At 38.0% G+C, this 24,015-nt stretch overlaps 1 protein-coding gene across 4 annotated transcripts in view; it reads right to left on the bottom strand.

The window, feature by feature from the left end:
- The window catches only part of eps8a (epidermal growth factor receptor pathway substrate 8a), a 402,686-nt gene that overhangs the window by 26,221 nt on the left and 352,450 nt on the right, over nt 1-24,015 (bottom strand). For 3 of the 4 annotated variants that reach the window (XM_039769996.1, XM_039769994.1, XM_039769995.1), the window contains exons 18-19: nt 14,166-14,201; nt 1,433-1,658 (exon numbers count right to left, since the gene is read on the bottom strand). In XM_039769996.1, the coding sequence (XP_039625930.1) occupies nt 1,433-1,658; nt 14,166-14,201 (262 nt within the window). The remainder of the gene's footprint in view (nt 1-1,432; nt 1,659-14,165; nt 14,202-24,015) is intronic. The other variant, XM_039769997.1, reaches the window with a different exon arrangement.

Genomic DNA, 24,015 nt, shown 5'->3' on the forward strand with positions numbered 1-24,015 from the left:
ACCGTCGCCCCAGTCTGCGGTCAAGAGCGCTCTGGAGCAGGTTTTCATCCAGGCTGTCTCTGTGCATTGCTGCAGTCATCCTTCACTTTATCCTGACTAGTCTCCCAGTTCCTGCCACTGAAAAACATCCCCACAGCATGATGCTGCGGTGCCTGGTTCTCTCCAAACGGGACGCCTGGCATTCACACCAAAGAGTTCAATATTTGTCTCATCAGACCAGAGAATTTTGTTTCTCATGGTCTGAGAGTCCTTCAGGTGCCTTTTTTTAAACTCCAGGTGGGCTGCCATGAGCCTTTTACTAAGGAGTGGCTTCCGTCTGGCCACTCTACCATACAGGCCTGATTGGTGGATTGCTGCAGAGATGGTTGTCCTTCTGGAAGGTTCTCCTCTCTCCACAGGGGACCTCTGGAGCTCTGACAGAGTGACCATTGGGTTCTTGGTCACCTCCCTAACTAAGGCCCTTCTACCCCGATCGCTCAGTTTAGATGGCCGGCCAGCTCTAGGAAGAGTCCTGGTAGTTTCGAACATCTTCCACTTACAGATGATGGAGGCCACTGTGCTCATTGGGACCTTCAAAGCAGCAGAATTTTTTCTGTAATCTTCCCCAGTATTATTATTCATGTAATAGATACCACTGCTTTCAACTTTCTATAATTTGTTTTCATATCTAGAGTGACTGAAGTAATAAAGTAGATATTAGGAGCACCTAGGGCAGTCGGAAGTTTGCCATACACTCTGATCTGCATGGTTTATTAAGGCTGAGGGTGAGAGCTACACCCAATACTAGGGAACAGCTTGTAAAGTAAATAATTCTTGGCTGATAAATGGCCTATAGTCAAGTATACTGAGCCTTTGTATGTTTGAATAAATTCCTACAGACCTAAGTAATATTTAGGTCTGAAATATATATAAAACAATGTATGTTGTTTCTGTTGATAATAAATAAGTCTCTTGAAGTGCTAAGAGAGTGACGATTTGTGTACAGGTATGTGTTATTCATAAGGCACTTGTGTGGTTTAAAGTGTTAAGAGATTAACCAGCTGTGTATGTGTCATTCATAGGGCTTTGTTATAGTTAGGGTCTGTGTGGATGTGTATATCAATGTGTGTGTGCGCTAATCTTAAGATGCCACAGTAGACCAACCCGGGAATGAATCTAAAGAGTACTCTTATCCTTGAAGAGAACAGGTAAAGGGTAAGTAAAGGGAAATATCATGATAACAAATATATCTAAAAATATATAGCAATTCTATAAAGCTACATTAAAAACCAGTAACATTTACAAAAACAATGTGTGAATTCTATATTGTTTAGTCCAAATAAGAACTTGGACAGAAAGGAAAAAGTACAAATTTACCTTAGCTTTGTATGTTTTAAATTTCACAAAGAACAATTCTTTTTAATTAAAAGAACCAAAGTGTAAGTTAACTCACGATTAATCACTTTGTCTTTTTCTCGCTGGCCGTCTCTCATGACCACACTTCCACTGTCACTCGAGTTACTGCTGTTCTGTCGGGTGACACTGGTGGATGAAATGGACCGATTGCTGAATGAACCAGGAGTTATTGGATGAGATGGAATCTGGGCAGGAGCAGGAGGTGGAGAAGGAGCACGGGGGATTGGGTTTACTTGATTAGGTACATACTCCATTTTCTGCTTCTGCAATTAAATATAGAAATAAATTATTAAAAGAAAGTTTTCATTACATAATGTGGTCTACACAATAATAATCACAATAAACATTAGCAAAATTATTCATAGAAGAAATGTTAATTGTTATGTGAATGGATGGCAGTAAATAAATCTCGGGTCAATTGGGAAGCATTCTGGAGTTTAAACTGCTTAAACAAAGCAAAGGCCAGTCCTGTGTTTACCCTAAACCAGCTGAGTGTCCTAAAATTGTGACAGGTAGATAATAAATAATGATGTGCATGCTGATATATTGTATCAGTCAGATCAACATACTCAAAGTTATTTTTAAAAATATAAAAGAACATGAGTAATTTGAATTCTACTATGAATTACAGTAGTTTGAATTATACTTGCATATAATTACTGTATGCTTCATTAAAAAGTTCATTTGCTTAGTTATTACGTTATTCACCTTATTACATGCAATTATGGCAAATAGTTGCCAGTTTAACTTAATATCTGCAATGAGTATAGTGAGCATAAAAACATAAAATAAAAACAATGAATAAAAAATTCTGCTAGAGATATAGAACTTCAATTAATGCTGTCTAAAAGCTGCTATTACAACATTTGTAATAAATTAATTACCTCTGATAACTCCCCAAGTAATTGCTTGCAAATAAAAAAATAAAATAATGCAGTTGAAGAAAAAAAAAATCTCAAAACATAGTTTAAATGAAATAAACAAAATAACTCAGAAAACAAAAATAAAATGAACTTAGGTTAAAACATTAAAAGAAATGTTTTAATTTCATACTGTTGTTTTCTCTGTGCTAACCCAAGAAGTTTATAATGAAAGTGATAAACGTTCTTTAATTTAATATTAATACAATGATACGGATTACATAGATTAAGCCCAAAATGTTCAGAAAATGATGGTTTCCATGAAGCAAATGACAACCTCAGTGGGTATTTAACTTGAATTACTTTCCTTTTTAAAAGTAAATTCTTTAATTTATTTTCAGTCTACATTTTTTAAATTATTTGTAATACAGTGAATAATACTATAAAACAGGGAAATTGAAATATTGCATACTTTTTAAATTAACAATAAAAGCCAAAGTGCTACATAGGAACAACAGCTGATATATTTTGCACAGTACATACTCAACTGAAAATCTCTGAAGAAAAAGCACACATGAACACTTTCAGCCCAAGAACACTGTGGTTATAGTAAACGAAGCACACACATGGAAATGCTATAAAGTGGGAATTAACTTGAGCACATGGAAAATTACAACAGTACTTCACAATATCCTGTCTGACAGGTCTATGATACTAAGATTCATATTAATTTACTGTATAATACAATGCTACTGTCTCTGTGTATGTGCGTGTTTGAGTCTGGTCCCTCCAAGCAATCTGATTGATCAGTTTGGTTGCTCTGGTTCAGTGGTACAGATGATGACATGATACTTTAGAAGTGTGAAGTTAAGTTCTTTATTATGACAAGCTTTTTAATAATTTTTTTTTTTAATTAAGTTATTTATTTTGAAGTTAAAATGGAGCATTTTAACTACAACAAAGCTAATACCTTACCTAACAGGTCAACTAAATGCAAATGAGGCGCAACCCAAGTCAACTTCAAGATGCCTTTATTGTCAATGTACAATACAATGAAATATCATTTGGAACAAGTCTAAGGCCGGAGTTATACTTCACGCGACGCGATGCATGCTGCAGCGGACGCTCCTGCTACGCAAGCGTTGTAGTGTTCATACTTGCGCTGCGTACTTTACGTAAATCTGGAGGAATCCACCAGGTGGCAGTGCGAGACATTATCGCGGTGAGAACATGTTCGGCTTCTCTGTGTTGTGAATTGCCTAAAACACCTATTAAATTCCAATAACACCTTACCGCAATATCTCTGAAAAGGATGTTTATTGATTAAATCCATAAATGTGTCCATTCCAGGAAGCATTGGGCACGAGTGAGAAACAGTCCCTTGACGAGGCCTCAGCTCATCGCAAGGTGAATATAAGCACACACATACACTAGCGTCATTTTAGCGGCACCAAATCCCCAAATCTGCATATCTTTGAAGGAAACCGGAGCACAGTGTGGAATACAATCAGGAAATACCAGCAACATAACTCCCTGCGAGACAGTAGTGCTATCGCTCCGCCACCGTGACACCCCATGTGTGTAATTATTCCCCCATGTGTGTATTTATTAACAGTATTCATTATTTAAACGAAATTATATGTAAAATGTAACATACACATTTTAATGCATTTCATCATGAAAGTGATATCAAGTATAAATCTAAAGATTCTAAATGTGCAGAGAGTTGGAATATCATACATTTAATTTGTTCTGTTTGGCGATCTATTGCTGTTTTCCGCTGCTGAAGCAAAATGCCGACATACAGATGCATTCGTGGTGCTTTTATATTCAAGCGTCACATATTCCCGATCGTAATGACACGATACATTTTAAAAGTTTCACATACCATCTTTTGTGCCATCTTCTCAGTGGCTCAAATATAACGCTATACATTATGTTGCTGTTAAGTTGCAAAAATTTAAAAAATAAAAAAGACATATATAAATGACACGATACGTTTTAAAAGTCTCACATACCATCTTTTGTGCCATCTATTTTTTATTGTTTTACTTTACCTGCTGTCAGGTCCAAGAAGCTTGTAGCGATTAAAAACTGGGATGACGTTTATGACCGTCTGCTTTAATGATAAAGTAAACTACGAGGTTAAAGTGGACATTTCGAGATTAAAGCTGAAATTTCCACTTTAATCACAAAATACACGTTTTCACCGTGTCCTTTATTTTTTTCTCAGTGGCTCAAATATAACGCTATACATTATGTTGCTGTTGTTAAGTTGCAAAAATTAATACATAAAAAAGACAAATATAAATGACACGATACATTTTAAAAGTCTCACTTACCATCTTTTGTGCCGTCTATTTTTTTATTTTTATTTTTTTGCAGCTTCACATCGGCAACACAATGTATAGCGCTGTATTTGAGTCATTCATCAAAAAGCAAAGTGCGCACATCGATCCCCGAAGGATCTCCATAGAGGCTTGCTGTCACATGTAGATAGTAAACAGAGACTCTGACGCCACGTTCCGACTTTTAGCACACTCGCTCGACTTTTGCTGGTACTGCAACTCGCGCACGCGTTACATTAATTTTTGAGGACCTGCTCAGAGGACGCATGAAATGAACGCTGGGAACGCGTGGCAGCCATGATGCGGATGCGGATGCGTACGCGTTCTGAGCGTGAAGTATAAATGAGTCCTAAAGATTCCTTTAGGTAAAGGTATATAAGAGTAAACATTAAACTACAAAAAGCATAAATTTAAAAGTAAACAGTAAACTATGAGAAGCACAGTTACTATTAACAGCTCAAAATATACTCCCAAGAATGTGAAACTCTGGACTGTCTCCACCCTCTCAACGTTAATGTTGATGGGATGGTGACCGCTGTAGTTGAGTCTCCAGAATCTGCTCTTCTGTTTTCTTGGAATTGAGCGCAAGGCTGTTGTTCTGGCTCTAACTCTCCAGATTCTTAACCTTTTCTCTATAGGCTGCGTCATTATTATTGGGGATCAGGCCTATCACGGTGGTGTTGTGTTCCAGGTGTGACATGGTAGTGTAAAGGGCAAGTGAGACAGTGTACTCAGTTGACCTGTCTGCCCTGTAAGCAAACTTGTATTGGTCTAGAGAGGCGGGGATATTGCTCTGAACAGGAGTAGTCATAAGACTACGAATGATGTTTTCACAGTGGGTAATGAGGGCCCATCTACCATTGGTGGTATTCAGAAAATGGACACAAGTCAAGAAAGTCACTTTGAAATGACAGAAACTGAGAAGAAGGCCTTATGAAAACGCGGTTGAGTGAAGAAGTGCTGGACAGAAGTTGAAACATACAAGGATACCAAAAAAAAAGTGTACGAGAAATGATGAAGGTACATAGAGAAGAAGAGATACCAAATATTGTACATGAATTTTATTACCGGTCTTCAAAAGTGTAGCCAGTTTAACTTAAAAGCTTACTATGCCATGTCAGATACTTAAAGACAGAAGTCATCTTTATTATTTTTATTCGTAAACCCTATACTAACACTAAGTATAGCATGCCAAATTAACATTTACAGTTATTTCCAAATGCATTTTAAAATATCTCAAAATTAATTTTCTGTCTCCTTCAAAATATTTTGAATGGAGTTTCTTATCATAAAATGACACATTGACCACTTTCAGAAATCTTAAATGTATATACAAATATCTTGAATACATCTTAAAATAATTTCCCATGCATTCTGAGATACCAAATATATTTCAAGATACCATAAAGTAACTCAATAATTCAACAAATCTCAGAATGAATACCTCCATTTCCAATATGCCTTCCGTACATTTTTAACACAAGCTCAGATAAATCTGGAATCCTGAATTGCACACAAAGGTATTTAAAGTTTTAAGACATCTCAAAAAGCTGTTCAGGTGACTCAAAATTGACTGGATGTTAATCTAACATATTTCGAAACATAATCAAGACATCTTAAAATGCATTATTGATATTGTCATATTGACCAATGTATAAGATATCTAAAATACATTTTTACATAACTCAAATAGATAGTTCAAGATACTGTATCTCAGATTTTATGTTTTAAAAGACTGGAGGTTATTTCATGACACCTGAATATCATTTTAAAAGCTGAGGAACATTGTAACATGAATAAAGGACACCTTGGCAAAGAAAATTACTGCATTCCACCATAAGCAAAGGTCTTCACTCAAACACAGAGCAACGGCATGCAATGCCACACAGCAACAAACATCATCCATTTAAAGGGCTGATATCATAAAAATGGTTTATCTAGAGAACAGCATCCTAAAACCTGGTAAATCTTTAATGTTTAACAAGCTTATGATTAACTTTGTTAAATTAATTTCTCACATTTACACTTTTATATATACATTTGGAGGTAAACAGCGTTAAGTCTTAGCCTAAAAGCTTAGCTCTCACTCCTGAAAAGACTGTATATTAGAGCAAAGGCAGGATGACTAAAGTGAACAACTAAACAAATAGGTTTATAAAATCAATCAATATCAATAAATATACAGTAGAAAACTGATCTAACAAACATCAGTTATCTAAAATACAGTATAGCTAGTGAAGAGAGAAACAGCAAAGTTTTGTTTCCATACACACTTTTTGCAAAACTGCTGCAAAAATTAATTTTGCACAGGATTTGCAAAACTCACTAAAACTTTTTTTTAGGAAGTTTTCAGACTTATCAGATGAAAAGCTGGAATACTGCTGCTCCTCAAGGGTTATTCCACAGCTCTACCTTCCACATTCTGCCCAATCATCCATACCTCCTTACTTGTGACTTCACATATTCTCCTCTGTCTCGTGAGCCCTCATCTATCTCATGCACTGCCTGCCTGCACATTCTTGCCACTGCTTCCATCTTGCAACACTACTTAAGTTGCTGGCAGCCACATACCCAGCAACAAACAAAAGGAGAAGTATCCCCCTGAAATGAGTTCAGATACGTGCTATCTGTACACCCTCATCCACACTCTACAGCAAAATAAACTTCCCCATGCTTTTGCACATGGTTAAAAAAAGGCTGCAGATGGGATGGAAAATATATGTGGTTATGATTAGAAACTTCAATGAGCTTTATGGAGATACTACTATTAAAGAGGATGAAACAGACTGCTCATTTATTCAAAGAAAAATTCAAGATTGCATACTGAATAATAAAAAAAAACCTTCCCAAGATTCAATATACCCTTATTTGTGTGCAATTACTTGTGTTTATTTCTGTTTATGTAAAAAAGTGATTTAGAGTTGAAACCATGTAAGACATTTAATTAAATTCAAAATAAATTGAATACAGTATAAACCGTTTCTTCACAATAATTTGGTTATTAGTTAAACCTTAACCAAATCAATTGTTTTTAATAATAATTCATATTTTAAAACACAGTAAAAATAACCCTGCATGCAATAATTAATTGTAGACCTAATTACATTTGGTTATATATAAACTGGATATTCCCATATTTGAGTATCTCAACTATTTGATTAATTGTCAGATAATCAACGTTCTACTGTACTTGTATAAACCTTGCACTTATCAATAAATTCTATTTTTTCTTAAAAAGAGCATACTTCAGTTATCGCAATATCAGCAAGGAGCTTCAGCCACAAAGAAAAGTAAGAATATCAAGTAGAAGCCTTACTGAATTATTTAAATAATTATGTGTTTGTGATGTAATTAGGTGATTGATTAACATCAATCAATTCATTCTAGTTCACCCCACATCTCATATATTGATCTCTTAACACTAGAATTACCAGAGCCTACGAAAAAACTCGTAATTCCGTCCCACCTTAAACTGCTTCTTAAATCCCTTCACACCTCTCCGCCAGCGTCCTTTGTCCTCTAAATGTGCTGATAAAGAGAAGCTAGGAGCAGCCGGCTATTCCATCCCCCACCAATTTAGAACGTGCACGAACTTCTCTCAGCTCATGCCTTGATTGAGTATCTGGGAGTGAAGTGGAGTTTTAGAGTGGAAATAATAGATCGTTATTTGGAACACACGCATTTCATGTCTGTTCCGTTTCTACAGTAATCTGTGTCAACACATTGTTAAAACAGAAACGTTTTTATATTCTAGTAGTAGATGACAAAATGTAGGCATAAACTATATAATGTATGAAGCCTGAAGTCCAAATAGCAAAGAAACATTTTCACAAGAATAACACAATTGCGCTTTTATTCAAAAATATAACTGCAGAAACCTTAACATGCGACATTGACAGTTTATTATAACTGCCTCTGTGGTTCAATAGAATCAGCCCCGCTTGGGAATCAAAAGGTCACGAGTTCGATCCTGCGCCTCCATTTTGAGAAGTAAACTGCTCTTAGTCTTACTGTTTTAGAATAAAAGCATACATTTGATTTCAGTCTGTAACAGCCGGTGCAATTTATGATCCTTGTAAAGGTTAGCTTTTTTTTAATTCACTTTTCATTCTCTCAGTCGCGTTCAGAATCAATCCATACAACCCCATCTGACACGGCTGTTTTCACTAAAGACGCGCTATAGCTCTGCAGTGTACCACGATGCATACTAACGCCCCCCTGACCCACCAACCCACCAACCGGGTTCTGACACACAAACGCTGGCGAAGCTGCCTTCTTCGTATCTCACCGTCACTTGCTTTTCTTTTTATTCAGTTTTCTTGAGTGTCCCTGCATGTTGCTGTATGCTGTTTCTTTTGTACTCCAGGACATGCAGAGGAAAGAATGGTAAAGAGCAGTAACTTCAGCGCTATATGTAATCATCAGACACTCCCCATCTGCCCGTGTCGTTCAAACACAGGAACATATATTGGTGTAAAGTATAACAAAAGTGCACTTTTATTCAAGTGCACTTTTTCCATCGCCTTTTCCTGTAAGAAGCAATGTGTACACACTCTCTCTATGCTGTGGTTTCTATTACACACCTGAAAGAAAGAGACAATATATGTGAAAATATAATCGCACTAATGCAATATTATTTGAAAACGAACAGCGTCAGATCGGGTGTGAATTTATGCAGGAACTGGAAATTCTCTGATCCGGGACCTTCCCCCAGGGAAGAAAGTACAGTGTCAGGTGCTCATTCAGTGTAATAGAAACCATAGCACAGAGATGTGTACACTGCAACAAGTACACGTGTCGTAAATGTAGGAAGGACGGTCCTTGGGTGTGTGGGAACTGTTAATATTTGAATGTGATGATTTTATATAGCACGGAATGAAAATCAGCACTTCTTAGCATTGCACCATGCAAGCTGTCGTATCAATCGCCTACTGTAACTTGCTTTCTTTTTTCTTCGGTTATACAGGTAGTTTTGAATAAAAGTGCACTTGTTTTGTTTGCGAAATGAAGTGTCTGCGTGCACTTTTCGTGGCATTACACGTGTATTTTTGAGCATGCCCGCTTGAGCAGTAAAAAGTATTGAAAAGTATAACAAAACAACGGGCAGATGGGGAGTGTCTGATGATTGCATATAGCGCCGAACTTACTGCTCTTTACCATTCTCTCCTCTGCATGCCCTGGAGTACAAAAGAAACAGAATACAGACGCGCTATAGCTCTGCGTTGTACCACGATGCATACTAACGCACCCCCCAAAGGGTTCTGACACACAGACGCTGGCGAAGCTGCCTTCTTCGTATCTCACCGTCACTTGATTTTCTTTTTATTCAGTTTTATTGAGTGTTCCTGCCAGTTCCCGCATGTTGCTGTATGCTGGATATTTTCACATGTATTGTCTCTTTCTTTCAGGTGTGTAATAGAAACCACAGCATAGAGAGAAGTGTGTACATTGCTTCTTACAGGAAAAGGCGATGGAAAAAGTGCACTTTTGTTATACTTTTACACCAATATATGTTCCTGTGTTTGAACGACACGGGCAGATGGGGAGTGTCTGATTATTGCATATAGCGCCGAAGTTACTGCTCTTTACCATTCTTTCCTCTGCATGTCCTGGGGTTGGGCGTTAGTATGCATCGTGGTACACTGCAGAGCTATAGCGCGTCTTTAGTGAAAACAGCCGTGTCAGATGGGGTTGTATGGATTGATTCTGAACGCGACTGAGAGAATGAAAAGTGAATTAAAAAAAAAGCTAACCTTTACAAGGATCATAAATTGCACCGGCTGTTACAGACTGAAATCAAATGTATGCTTTTATTCTAAAACAGTAAGACTAAGAGCAGTGTACTTCTCAAAATGGAATGGCGCAGGATCGAACTCGTGACCTTTTGATTCCCAAGCGGGAACTGATTCTATTGAACCACAGAGGCAGTTATAATAAACAACTGTCAATGTCGCATGTTAAGGTTTCTGCAGTTATATTTTTGAATAAAAGCGCAATTGTGTTATTCTTGTGAAAATGTTTTTTTGCTATTTGGACTTCAGGCTTCATACATTATATAGTTTATGCCTACATTTTGTCATCTACTACTAGAATATAAAAAACGTTTCTGTTTTAACAATGTGTTGACACAGATTACTGTAGAAACGGAACAGACATGAAATGCGTGTGTTCCAAACAACGATCTATTATTTCCACTCTAAAACTCCACTTCACTCCCAGATACTCAATCAAGGCATGAGCTGGGAGAAGTTCGTGCACGTTCTAAATTGTTGGGGGGATGGAATAGCCGGCTGCTCCAAGCTTCTCTTTATCAGCACATTTAGAAGACAAAGGAGAGGTGTGAAGGGATTTAAGAAGCGATTTAAGGTGGGACGGAATTACGAGTTTTTTTGTAGCCTCTGGTAATTCTAGTGTTAAACAGTTGTTAACATCACTAATGATAATAGAAGAGTTGCCCAGACATATTTTGATATTGAGAAATTCTCTTTTGGAATATTAACAGAGTTGTGTGCAATAGTAGATTTAATACTGGACTACTGGGCATCTACATTTTTTATTTCCTGTCAGGAATTCTAACTTAGCAAGAAATCTGGAATCTGGCAATATTGCTTTATGATTAACTTCAAAATTAAAATTAAAAGAATGAAATCAGTTCTCATTACTTCAGCTTAATCAACCTAACCAGCATCTGAGACTGCTCAGATTACTGATGATACAAGTCCTAGTAATAGTGCTTTTTATGTCGGAGAAAACTGAATGCTAATAGATCAAAGGTTAAATAGCTACTCTGAATGCTAGTAAATCAAACTTTAAATAGCTACTCTTCTACTTTACTGTATTTTTGACTTGGTTTTTTAATGTGCATTCATTCAATTTTGTAATACATATGGCTAAGCAAAGTGGGTAAACACTGTTCTGTTATTATTAAACACTCTGCATGCACATTTTAAAAAGGAAACATTCATTTAAAAAATAATACAGGCAAAAGTACATCACAAGTTTTACTTTTCAGCTTGCTCCTGACTATAAATTTGAGATGTTACTTATTTGTATTTACTCAATTAAAATTAAGTGGTAAACTATATCACTTTGAATTTTTTAAATGGCATTGAAACAGTTCATTGATAAATTTCCAAATATTTTTAGACATTGCCATCAAAAGAAACAAAGAAACTCTTCACCTAAAATGCAATAGTGCAGTGATTCTCAACTGGTGGGTCGCGACCCAAAAGTGGGTCACGGGCCTTTGCCTGGGCAAAAAAATGTTAAGAAAAAAATAAACGGGAGTGTCGTCTGTTCACATTTCTTAACAGTAGGTGGCTATAATGCCTAGTAATGCGAGTTGACAACCACCATTTCACACCATAGAAAAAGACCCGCAAACTTTGTTTATATATGCTAATTGAGTATGGCGAAACGCAGGTACAACGCAGAATATGTTAGATATGGATTTTCTTATATTGACGACAAAGGAGGACAAAAACCACAGTGTCTTTTGTGCAGCAAGGTGTTGGCATGTGAAAGCATCAAGCCGTCAAAACTAAAGCGGCATTTGGAAACAAAACACCATTACCTCAAAGATAAACCTGTTGAGTACTTCAAATGACGATTTCAACACCTGAGGACATCACAAAAGTGTCTTTACTTTTTTGTGCTCGAAGCAAGAACAGGCACTCCATGCAGCCTCACACCATTACAGAGGACCTCATCTTACCTGCAGCCATGGACATGATCAGAGAGGTGTTGGATCAATCCGCAGTGGATAAACTAAAAACTATACAGTACCTCTGTCAAATGACATTATTAGTAGGTGAACTGAAGACATGTTGGATTACATCAAACAACAGACCACAGCTACCATTAAGGCAAGTGGTCATTTTGCCTTACAAATGGACAAATCCACAGACATAACAAACAAACCAGTTTTACTTATTTACATGAGACATGTGTGGGACGGGGACTTACAGGAACAATTTCTCTGCACAACAGAGCTCCCTACTACTACGACTTCAGAGAACATTTTCAGCTCGGTGGACTTGTATTTGTGTTCAGTGGGTCTAAGCTGGGACATGTGCGTTGGTATCACAACTGATGGCACTGTCTCCATGACAGGAAAAAACTCGGGGGTTGTGAGGAGAATACTTGAGAAAGCTCTGAATGCAACTTGGAACCATTGTTTTTTTTTTTTACATCGGGAGGCCGTGGCAGCAAAGGATATGGTACCAGTGCTTCATAGAACATTAAAAGATGTCATCCAAGTGGTAAACTACATTAAACAGAGTGCAAAGAACACCCGATGTTTTCAGAAACTGTGCCAAGATCTTGGTAGTGAGCACGTACAGGTGTTGTATCATACCGAGGTACGCTGGCTTCTGAGGGGAAAGGTACTGTCCCGTTTTTATGAACTACGAGCTGAAATTGCAGCTTTTCTTGCCCAGAACAATTCACCTCTTGCAGACCTGTTCAGCAACAGTGTGTGGCATGCACATGTTGCTTACCTCGCTGATGTGTTTGAACAATTAAACACATTAAATGTGTCTGTGCAGGGGATGGAGCACATCATTTTTGAACAGTATGACAAATTCAATGCCTTCAAAAAAATAAAGAAGATCTGCTTGTGGGCAAGTCATGTTTCTAAAAACTGACTTGACATATTCCCCAATGCCTGTCAGCAACTGGACACGGCAGGAAAAAATGTAATGAGGAAAATGATTACAACACATCTGAATAAACTTCTTGAGCGGTTTAATGACTACTTTCCATAGAAACAGAGGGATGATGACTGGATACGCGATCCATTTGGAATCGACATGGAAAGTGTCACGTTGCCAAGCAATGAAGAGAGTCAGCTGGTGGAGCTATCATGTGACTGCACGCTAAAAAAGAAATTGAAGGAGGTAAGCCTCACCCAGTTCTGGTGCAGCACTGTGATGAGCGAGTATCCTTGTCTTGCCACTCGAGCAGTAAAAATACTGCTACCATTCAGCACTATCTATCTCTGCGAGTATGGATTCTCAGCTCTGGTTCAGCTGAATTTTAGTTTCTTTGTAAATATTTCTCAGTAGTTGCACTTTTTTATTTCATATTTGTGCATGAAAGCATTGTTGAGTCTGTTCAAACAGTTACTGAAGAGTTTTTAACAGTAGTACTGAAGAGTTTTGGTTTTAATTAAAATGCAACTAATTGAGTGTAAAAGGGAATATTTCCCTCTCTAGCATCGTCACTTGCTGGTCATGTTGGTTTATCATTAGGCTTATCAGTTTATTTGTGTTGGCATACTGTGTATATTCTACTCTACTATCTCAGGTTCAAACTGTACCATCTTTTCATTCAATAAATTTGAGAAGTTGAAAATTTTGGGTCGTGGCTTGTCATTAAGGGGTGATGGTGGGTCCCAAAGCCAGACCAGTTGAGAACCACTGCAATAGAGTGAAGCTTAGAAAGCCATCTAATGGGTCATCTGGTAACTACTTCAGAAAGGCAAGAAAGTGGTAGCCATTGAGAAGTAAGGGATGCAATTAGCAAAAACAAAGGAAGTCAGAGAGCAGGACACTAACCCTACCTTGAATAGTTCAAATTCCTTCTTTGGCATCAGCAGCTATTGACAAAAACAACAAAAGGCAGGGGAATGGAAAGCAAAAATTAACATGTACATATCTAATTTTAAGACGGTGGGATAAGTGATAACAATATCAGTCCTACAGTGACAATGGTTTTTATTCAACCAATTTCATAGTCAATTGCATGATCCAGTATTTCATTGAACTCTTGTATGGTTTTTCACTTACATTACTGTTTTCTCTATTTTGTCAATGGATTAAAAATCCCCCTGATGTACAGTATAAAGTCACACAGTTACAGTGTATTGTCTCCTACAAAACTGATCATTTTTTTTTAGCAGTTACTTACCCTATGTTGTTTGTAGGAGAATAAGGAAAAATGTTAAAGTCATATTTTAATGGACAACGCAAGTAACAAAATTCTTGATACAATAGGTGCCAATGAGGAACAATGCTGAACAGCAGCAAACATTATCAAAACATCCATGAAAAAAATGAAAAAGTTATTCATGTCACACAATCCACCTGTCAGGTATTTAGTCTTGTGCTGCAAATTTAATTTTGGAGCAGTAATTGACAAAAAGAAAAAAAAAAAAAATTGCTCACGTAAAATAGGCATCAGATGATAGTTCAAACCTGATAATAATTCTGCAGCATAATATTAAATAATAAATTCTAGTGAAAATAAAACAATATTAAATGACTATTTTGTACAAGCAAATATGAAAGGATTTGATGATAGTAAGCCTTGAGTAATTAATAAAATTAACATTTCTTTCTATATATTACGCAGTTTACAGTATTTGTTGCTTGGTTATGATGTCACCTTCATGTTGTAAATTGCCTAGTAATAAACATGTTGGGGAACAAATTAATATTTTTAAGTTTTTTGGACATGAAATGCAAACAAAGTAAATATGACTGCAGAAAACTCAAAATATCTTTGTAAAAAGATATATACTTTGCAATTCTTTATTGATTATTTGGTAGATGCATATGAGAGCTTAATGCTTCATGTCTTACACAAGGAAAAATACTGAATGCACCACCATACATAATATGTAGAGTGCTGCTTGAAAGACTTAAGTATTATAGAATTATTTTATTATTAAAGACTTATAAGAAAGAAAGAAATATAATTATAGAATTAAATTATTATTGTGAAGTCATATTTTAATTAAATATTTGTACATTTGACAAAAATAAAGGGATAATATCAAACATTCCATTCTATCTTCAATTAACAAAAAAAAAGAGAATTTTTGCATGACTCAAAATGTATATTTCCTTCAGTGAAGGATATTTCCTAGTTTATAGTTCAAACTTAAAAAAAGTACAATAATGCATGCCATTTTTGCATAAAAATGGTAAGCAAATAAATAACAAAAACTGTTTAAATGTGCATCTAAACTCAGTAAAATTGCCATTCTTCAAAATTATACTTAAAAAAGAAACACACTACAGATAAAATTCCATTACAACAAAAATCTTTACAACGAAATTTTCATTAAAACAAAGTATTTTTATGGTTCCGACAGTTTCCCCATATGACACTAGTCTATAGAAATTTCGTTACTAGGAAGGACATTCAACAGATACTTTCATTACAATGAAGTGCCCAAAAGATCTTGAAATGCCTGAATGATATAGACAGAGCAGTTAGTTCTGTGGTCGCAGCTCAGTTGTGCACAATAATCCCCAGTGATACCTTTTGCTTATTGCTCGTCAACATTTGAAAAGCATCCACTGGAATTTATCTCATTGTCACACTCCTATAGAAACGGAAGACACAAAATAACGATAACAGTTCATATTAGAAGAAAAAAAAACTATCATTTTTTTGCCGCTCTCGATTGCGGCAAAAACAAAAAAGACATTTAGAGTGAATCCGGAATTTCGCCATCGACACTGTCAACTTTCTTGAAAGACAAAGCAAAAAAAGAAGAAAAATCTTGGGTTGCAAACGTATGTGAACTGCTGCATTTGAAGACATTGAAAAAGCAGTTTTTATTTGGTTCAGTGATGCTTGTTCAAGAAACATTCCTATTAATGCAGCACTCATTCAGGAAAATGTGAGGTTTGTAAACTCTCTTGGGACCTCCCCCAACCAGACAGCACACTGAAGAGTGTCCCGAGATGTGATCTCCGTGTTTGTATGGGGCAGGCTCACAGCTATGCTGCTTCTCTCCGCCAAAGTAAACAGAAAAGATCTTAATGGGTGATGCAAAATTTGGAGCATGTACATTGTAAATGCAGATAACATGATTACTTGGTTGACTGACCTGGCCACGACCCTGCCTGACTGCTATGTCTGTGTATAGCAGAGTGGCAGATCACGCTACAATAAATAACTGTGCTGTTCCTGTTTCAAGCTGAATAAAGCTGGTTTTGCTAAAGTACTGATACTAAGCCTTGTGTTTTGGGTGCAAGACAGGGACTTTTAGCGTGACCACGATCTTTTATGATTTGCTTCTGTAGCGCTTCAGTGCATTGCAGTGAGCCTGCTATTGCCCTGCTCCAGCAACGGACAAACAATCTTCCACAGACGCTGCAATCGCGCTTTGGGGTGCACTTCAGCATGTCGTTCCCTTTGGGTGGGGACCCCAAAAGTGTTCAGAAACCTCACAACATGAAGAAGAAAAGGATGATTCGGCTTCTGATTGATAACTGTGCTGCACACAACATGCTTCCACATTTAGATAATGTTCAGGCTGAATTCCTCCCACCCAATTGCACAGCAGTGCTTCAGCCATTGGATTTGGGCATCATTTGCAACCTAAAAGTGTATTATGCCAAGGAAATGCTGAGAAAAATTTTAGTTAGCATAACATGTAGGCAGGAGGAGATTAAAATTAATGTGAAAGAAGCTCTTGAAAAGGCTGCAAATGCCTGGGCACAAGTTAAAGAAAGCATTATAGTAACAAATACAGAATCTCATTACAACAAAATTTTCGTTACAACGAAATATTTTTTAGGTCCCTGGGAGTTCATTGTAACGGAAATTTACCTATATAATATTTTCTCTATACTAATAAAAGGCAAAGCCCTCACTCACTCACTCACTCTCCAACTTCCCGTGTGGGTGGAAGGCTGAAATTTGGCAGGTTCATTCCTTACAGCTTCCTTACAAAAGTTGGGCAGGTTTTATATCGAAATTCTACGCGTAATGGTCATAACTGGAAGCAGTTTTTCTCCATTTACTGTAATGGAGATGAGCTTCAACGCCGTGGGGCGGAGTTTCGTGTGACATCATCACGCCTCCCACGTGATCACGCAGTACATAGAAAACCAGGAAGACCTCAAAAAAGCGCTGAAGAAAACATGCATTATATAATTGAGAAGGCAGCGAAACAATAAGAAGCGAGCGAGTGACATATACAACCATATTCATGAGTTCTGCTACTGAAACAAAGCACGATGTAAACCTACACTTTAAATTAAGTTCATAGACAGGCTGCGCTGGCGTTTGTAATTTAGTGCCTGCCCATATAAGGCCGTCTGTCAGCGCAATCCAATAGCAAACTGCCACGGGTAAATATTCACGGGTGAAGGACTGTGCTTATGGAGAGGAAGATGAGATGGTCAGGGTGGTTTTTGACACAAACTCAGCGAAACTGCGAGAGAAAGTTTTAAGTGCCAGGACTAAGGTAACATTAAATACAGCCATGGACATAGCACGAGATGGCACCAGCACAGCTGGGAACCTTCGATGCATGTACACCGAGTGGCTCACGGAACTGACGAGTGCACAGATAAAAGCAACAGTTCCAAAGAGCTGAACAAAACCAAATTACACAATTGAAAAGGCAGCAAAAATATGAAGCGCCTGATACTTACAAGCATATTCATAAATCCAGCTACTGCGGAAACAAAGCACACGTGGAAAAGTCAATGTCCCGCTAAAGGAAGACAGTGTAAAAACCCATGCATGCAGTGTGTCAGGTCTCAGATAAAGAAGAAGACGAGCTGTTTATTGATGCAGTAAGAAACGAATCGATGAATGAAACCTGTCATCTTTACAACGATTGACAAACACGGAATGTAACTTGAACACAACACATCCTACAAATACGAACCTGATTGAAAGAAATAATGATAATCAAATCCTTGATGACAGCAACACTCAGTAACACTCACAAAACAAATACTGTATATTGACAGTCATGTTACGTTATTTTTAAAATGTTCCCTTTTCTTTTCTAGCTTTTTAACACACTACTTCTCCGCTGCAATACGCCGGTATATATATATGTATATATATATCCCGATCTACATACTCGAATAATGGATACTTTATTCGCCATCAATGATTGTTTTGGTAAAGCCATACTCAGTGTATTCATTAGATGAACGGTAAAAAGTAAGAGCGAGGGAGGATGACTCATTGAGGCATGCAGGCTGTAGTCTGGCCAACTCTATCTGAATTGCGCGATCACATTTGAAAAATATATCTTTTCAAGTTCTATTTAGTCCATATGTGTCAAACTCAAGGGCGCGGGCCACATCCGCCCGGCGTAATTATATCCGCCCGCGAGATCATTTTATATACTGTATTATTGTTATTAATGGCCCGGTATATGAAGCGCTGGTAACACAATAAACTACAGATCCCATAATGCAGCGCTTCAGCTGCCTTGCGTAACACTTACCGCGTTAATCAAGTCTACCTTATGATGCTGCAAGTTATTGCGGCTAGAGTTATTGCGCACTGAGTTTGCACGGCGCTTTGGTGACTTTGAAGAACAAAAAATGTCCGTCTACATGCGGCTCGAACCTTGTGCATGTTTGGTAGTACATATCTGTGTGAGAAGCTCTTCTCAGTGATAAAGACTAACAAAACAGCACACAGGAGTCGCCTCACTGATGAGCACATGCAATCCATCCTGAGAATCTCCACAACACAGAACCTCACACCAAACAGAAACGAACTTGTGGCCAAAAAAAGATGCCAGGCGTCCAGCTCTAAAATGACATATGAGCAAAGACAACTTAATGATTTGATTTGTTATTGCACGTAAGAGCGGAGTCAACCGTTTTAACAAACAGCGTATTGCACTGATACTGAAATAGCTGTGTGTGTATATATGTAGATATGTATGTATATGTATATATATGTTTATATATGTGTGTGTGTATGTATGTATTTGTGTGTATATATGTGTGTGTATGTATGTGTGTGTGTATATATATGTAGATATATATATGTATGTATATATGTGTATATGTATATATATATATATATATATATATATATATGTGTTTATGTGTGAGTGTGTAAATATATATATATATATATATATATATATATATATATCTCAACAACACTCATCACTCACAACAGTGACAAAACAATTACATTGACAATCAGGTTACGTTATTTTCAAAATGTTTCCTTTTCCTTTTCATTGCTTCTTTAACACACTACTTCTCGCTGAGCTGGTATTTTGCTAGTATATATATATTATATATATATATATATATATATATATATATATATATATATATATATATATATATATATATATATATATATATATACACATACAGTAATCCTCGCTATATCAAGGCTTTGACTTTCGCGGTTTCGCTCTATCGGATTTTATATGAAAGCATAACTAAATATATAACGCTGGATTTTTCGCTGCTTCGCTGGTTCTGGACAATGTGTTTTTACTTCCTGTACATGCTTCCTCAGTTGGTTTGCCCAATTGATTTCATACAAGGGACGCTATTGGCGGATGACTGAGAAGCTAACCAATCAGAGCACGCAGTTAAGTCCTCCTGACTGAGAAGCTAACCAATCAGAGCATGCAGTTAAGTTCCTGCTTGCTGAATGCAGTGTTAACCAGGAAGTCTTGTCTCGCTCATTCAGCATCAACGTGTTTCGCTGTGTAAAGAGTTGTGCTCTTTTGTGTTTATCTTTGTGCATAGTCAAGCCCTTCATTATGGCTCCAAAACAATCTGCTACTGCTTCAGGGGCCGTGCCTGCCGCAAACGGAAGATGTTAACGATTGCCGAAAAGGTAAACGTTTTGGATTTGTTGAAGGCTACGATTCTTTTTATTTAAAAAGTAGGAAAGGAATATAAGATCTACGGCCGCAGTGTCCTTTTAACCAGGGTGCAAAACAAGTTGTAAGTGGATGTAATAAGGCATTAGTCTGGATGGAATCTGCTTTAGGGATTTGGATTGAAGACTGCCAGAAGAACAACAACGGCAGTGCTTCACAATCGACTGAAGTGGCTCCTTTAAGGGCTGTAACGCTCTCCTTTGTTGTGCAGTAAAATAAAACTCATTGTTATCGGACAAGTCATCGTGTCATTGTTGGTGAGTAACCATAATTAATTTTCTACTTACAGTACTTAGTACATGTATGTACGTTTAGTGTCACTGTACACACACATTTACTGTATACTATTTTTGTTGCATTGTACGTATTTATTGCTGGTGGCATGTCTATCGTAATGGCTGTAACATGTGATATCGGAGACACTCAGTATCTTTAAAATAATATTTAGGTTTTATTGTATATAAACAGTGTGTTTATATACATAATTTCAATGAATCTTACCTAATATCTAAGAGAATACAAAGGGATTATGCTGTATAACTCTGCGGGAATATTTATAAACAGTGTGGGAGAGTTTATAAGGGCTTAAAATATATAAAAATAACCATACAAACATATGGTTTCTACTTCGCGGATTTTCACCTATCGCGGGGGGGTCTGGAACGCAACCCCCGCGATCGAGGAGGGATTACTGTATATATAATATTATATATATATATATATATATATATATATATATATATATATATATATATATGTACACACACACATACACACACACACAGTGGTAGCTTGACTTACGAGTGTCCCAAGTAACGAGTTTTTTGGGATACAAGCAGTATCTTGGCTTTGAGCTATTTTTGCTTTGAGTTGAGAGCTAAAATTTGTGTTACGAGCCAGCTTCAGATACCCCACCTCACCGCTAGTTCGCGCAGCGAACGCCCCAGTGAATGCCGCAACATCCTGTGTCTCACTCGTTCACTTCAAGAAGTTAGCTTACAGTGGAAGCATCAGTGTTGTGCTAGCATTTGTGCTTAGTTATTTTGCAAAACTTTGTTTTTCCAACTATGGGTCCAAAGAAAGTGAGTGCAAAGGACGAGAAGAAGAAGCGGATGATGTGCATTGAATTAAAGAAATTATCAAAAAACATGACCAATGTGTGCATGTAGTCGACTTGGCAAAGCAGTACGAGCGAAGCACTTCTACAATCTGCACCACACTGAAGCAGAAGCAGTCGATAAAGGCTATAACTCCAGCCAAGGACGTTAAAATAATTTCTAAACAGCGAAAATCTATCCATGAAAATATGGAGAAGCTGCTGATTGTATGGTTGATGGAGAAGCAGCTCACAGGAGATACTGTGACGGAGGCTATAATCTGCAAGGCGGCATAAGCTATTTACGCTGATTTGCTGCAGCAGACCCCAGGCACTTTGACGGACAAGGCATCGGGCGAGCCATTTAAAGCCAGTCAGGGCTGGTTCAAGAATTTTAAAAAGAGAACCGGCATTCACTCTGTTGTCAGGCATGGTGAGGCAGCGAGCGCGGATGTAAAGGCAGCTGAGGATTACCTCAAAACTTTTGCTGGAATTATTGCAGCCGAAGGATACATCTGTCTTGAACTGTGATGAGACAGGAATCTTCTGGAAGAACATGCCAAGGAGGACTTATATAACAGCAGAGGAGAAGAGGATGGCAGGCCACAAACCTATGAAAGATAGGCTAACCCTCGCACTGTGCACCAATGCGAGCGGCAAATGCAAGATTAAGCCGCTGCTCATTTATCATTCTGAAAACCCACAGCCTTTAAGTCACAAGAGATTCTGAAAGAAAAACTGCACGTTATGTGGAGGGCAAACCTGAGGGCGTAGGTCACCAGGTAGTTCTTTGTGGAGTGGGTGAATTTGGTCTTTGGTCCTGACGTTAAAAAATATCTCCAGGAAAATAACCTACCCCAGCAAGCCCTTCTTGTCCTGGACAATGCGCCTGCTCATCCACCTAAACTTGAAGATGACATCCTCGAAGATTTCAAGTTTATAAAGGTTCTCAACCTTTGACCCAACACCACCCCTTATCCTGCAGCCCATGGATCAGCAGGTGATTTCTAATTTCAAAAAGCTCTTCATGAAGCACCTGTTTCGCTGCTGCTTTGAGGAGACGGACAGCACAAACCCCACCCTTCGAGAGTTCTGGAAGGACCACTATAACATTGTGATATACAATTATCGATATGGCCTGGCAGGGTGTTACAAAGAGGACCTTGACCTCTGTGTGGAAGAAGCTGTGGCCTGAGGTTGTGTCTGAAATGGACTTTGAAAGACTCAAACCCGAAGCGGCAGTGGTGGAGGAAATTGTATCCCTCGGCAAGTCCATGGGCCTGGAAATGCATGAAGGTGACATCAACGAGCTCATCAAGGAGCACTCCAAGGAACCGACAACGGAGGTTGCTACATACGCAGCAGTACATGGAGGTTTTTCAGGAAATATGTGACGCAGAGGAGGTGGAGGAAGTTATCTCTACAAGTGAGATAAAGGAAATGTTGGGAATGTGGGAGAAACTTTCAGACTTTATTGAAAAGGAACACCCAGAAAAATTTGCAACTGGGCGCGCGACGGCGCTATTTAATGACACTTGCATAACACATTTTAGAAACATTATGAAAAGGAGGATGAAACAGACCTCATTGGAAAGTGATGAAAGTAGATGAAAGTGAGGAAGGTGCAGCGAAAAGGGCAAAAATCAGCGAATAATATTCAGTTATTCAGTTCAGCCTTTCTCCACCACCTCCATCAGCATCTTCAACTCGGCTGATCTCCAAGGTAAATGCTGTACATTATACTTAATGAAACCAGTTTATTGCAGTACATTCTATTGTATTGTGTTTTTATACAATATTCATTATTTATAAGTACATTTTTGTTATTTAAAAACATGTAACAAAAAAATGGTGGTGTTTTTTGGGGGTCCGGAACAGATTAATGGCATTACAATGGAGAAAACTGATTTGAGATCAGATTGAGGTCACGGAATGAATGAAACTCGTATCTCAAGGTACCACTGATATACTCAGCAAGAAAAGAAACGTCCTCTGACTTTCAACTGTTTTTACTTTCAGTAAACTTAATGTGTAAATATTTGTATGAACACTAAAAGAGTCAATACCATAAGACATAAACTAAAAATGTTTCACAATGTGTCCCTGAATGAAGGGAGGCTCAAAATCAAAAGTACCAGTCAGTATCTGGTGTGGCCACCAGCTGCTTGAAGTACTGCAGTGCATGGACTGGACCAGATTTGTCAGTTCTTGCTGTGAGATGTTACCCCACTCTTCCACCAAGGCACCTGCAAGTTCCTGGACATTTCTGGGGGGAATGGCCCTAGCCCTCACCCTGCGATCCAACAGGTCCCAGACGTGCTCAATTCCTTCGACGATAAACACGAATCCGTCCATCACCCCTGGTGAGACAAAACCGTGACTCATCAGTGAAGAGCACTTTTTGCCACTCCTGTCTGGTCCAGCGAAGGTGGGTTTGTGCCCATAGGCGGCGTTGTTGCTGGTGATGTCTGGTAAGGACCTGCCTTACAACAAGCCTACAAGCCCTCAGTCCAGCCTCTCTCAGCCTATTGCGGACAGGCTGAGCACTAATGGAGGGATTGTGTGTTCCTGGTGTGACTCGGGCAGTTGTTGTGGCCATCCCGTACCTGTCAAGCAGGTGTGATATTCGGATGTACCGATCCTGTGCAGGTGTTGTTACACGTGGTCTTCCACTGCGAGGATGATCAG

Source organism: Polypterus senegalus, chromosome 11 (genome assembly GCF_016835505.1).
Source record: "Polypterus senegalus isolate Bchr_013 chromosome 11, ASM1683550v1, whole genome shotgun sequence".
NCBI lineage: Eukaryota > Metazoa > Chordata > Cladistia > Polypteriformes > Polypteridae > Polypterus > Polypterus senegalus.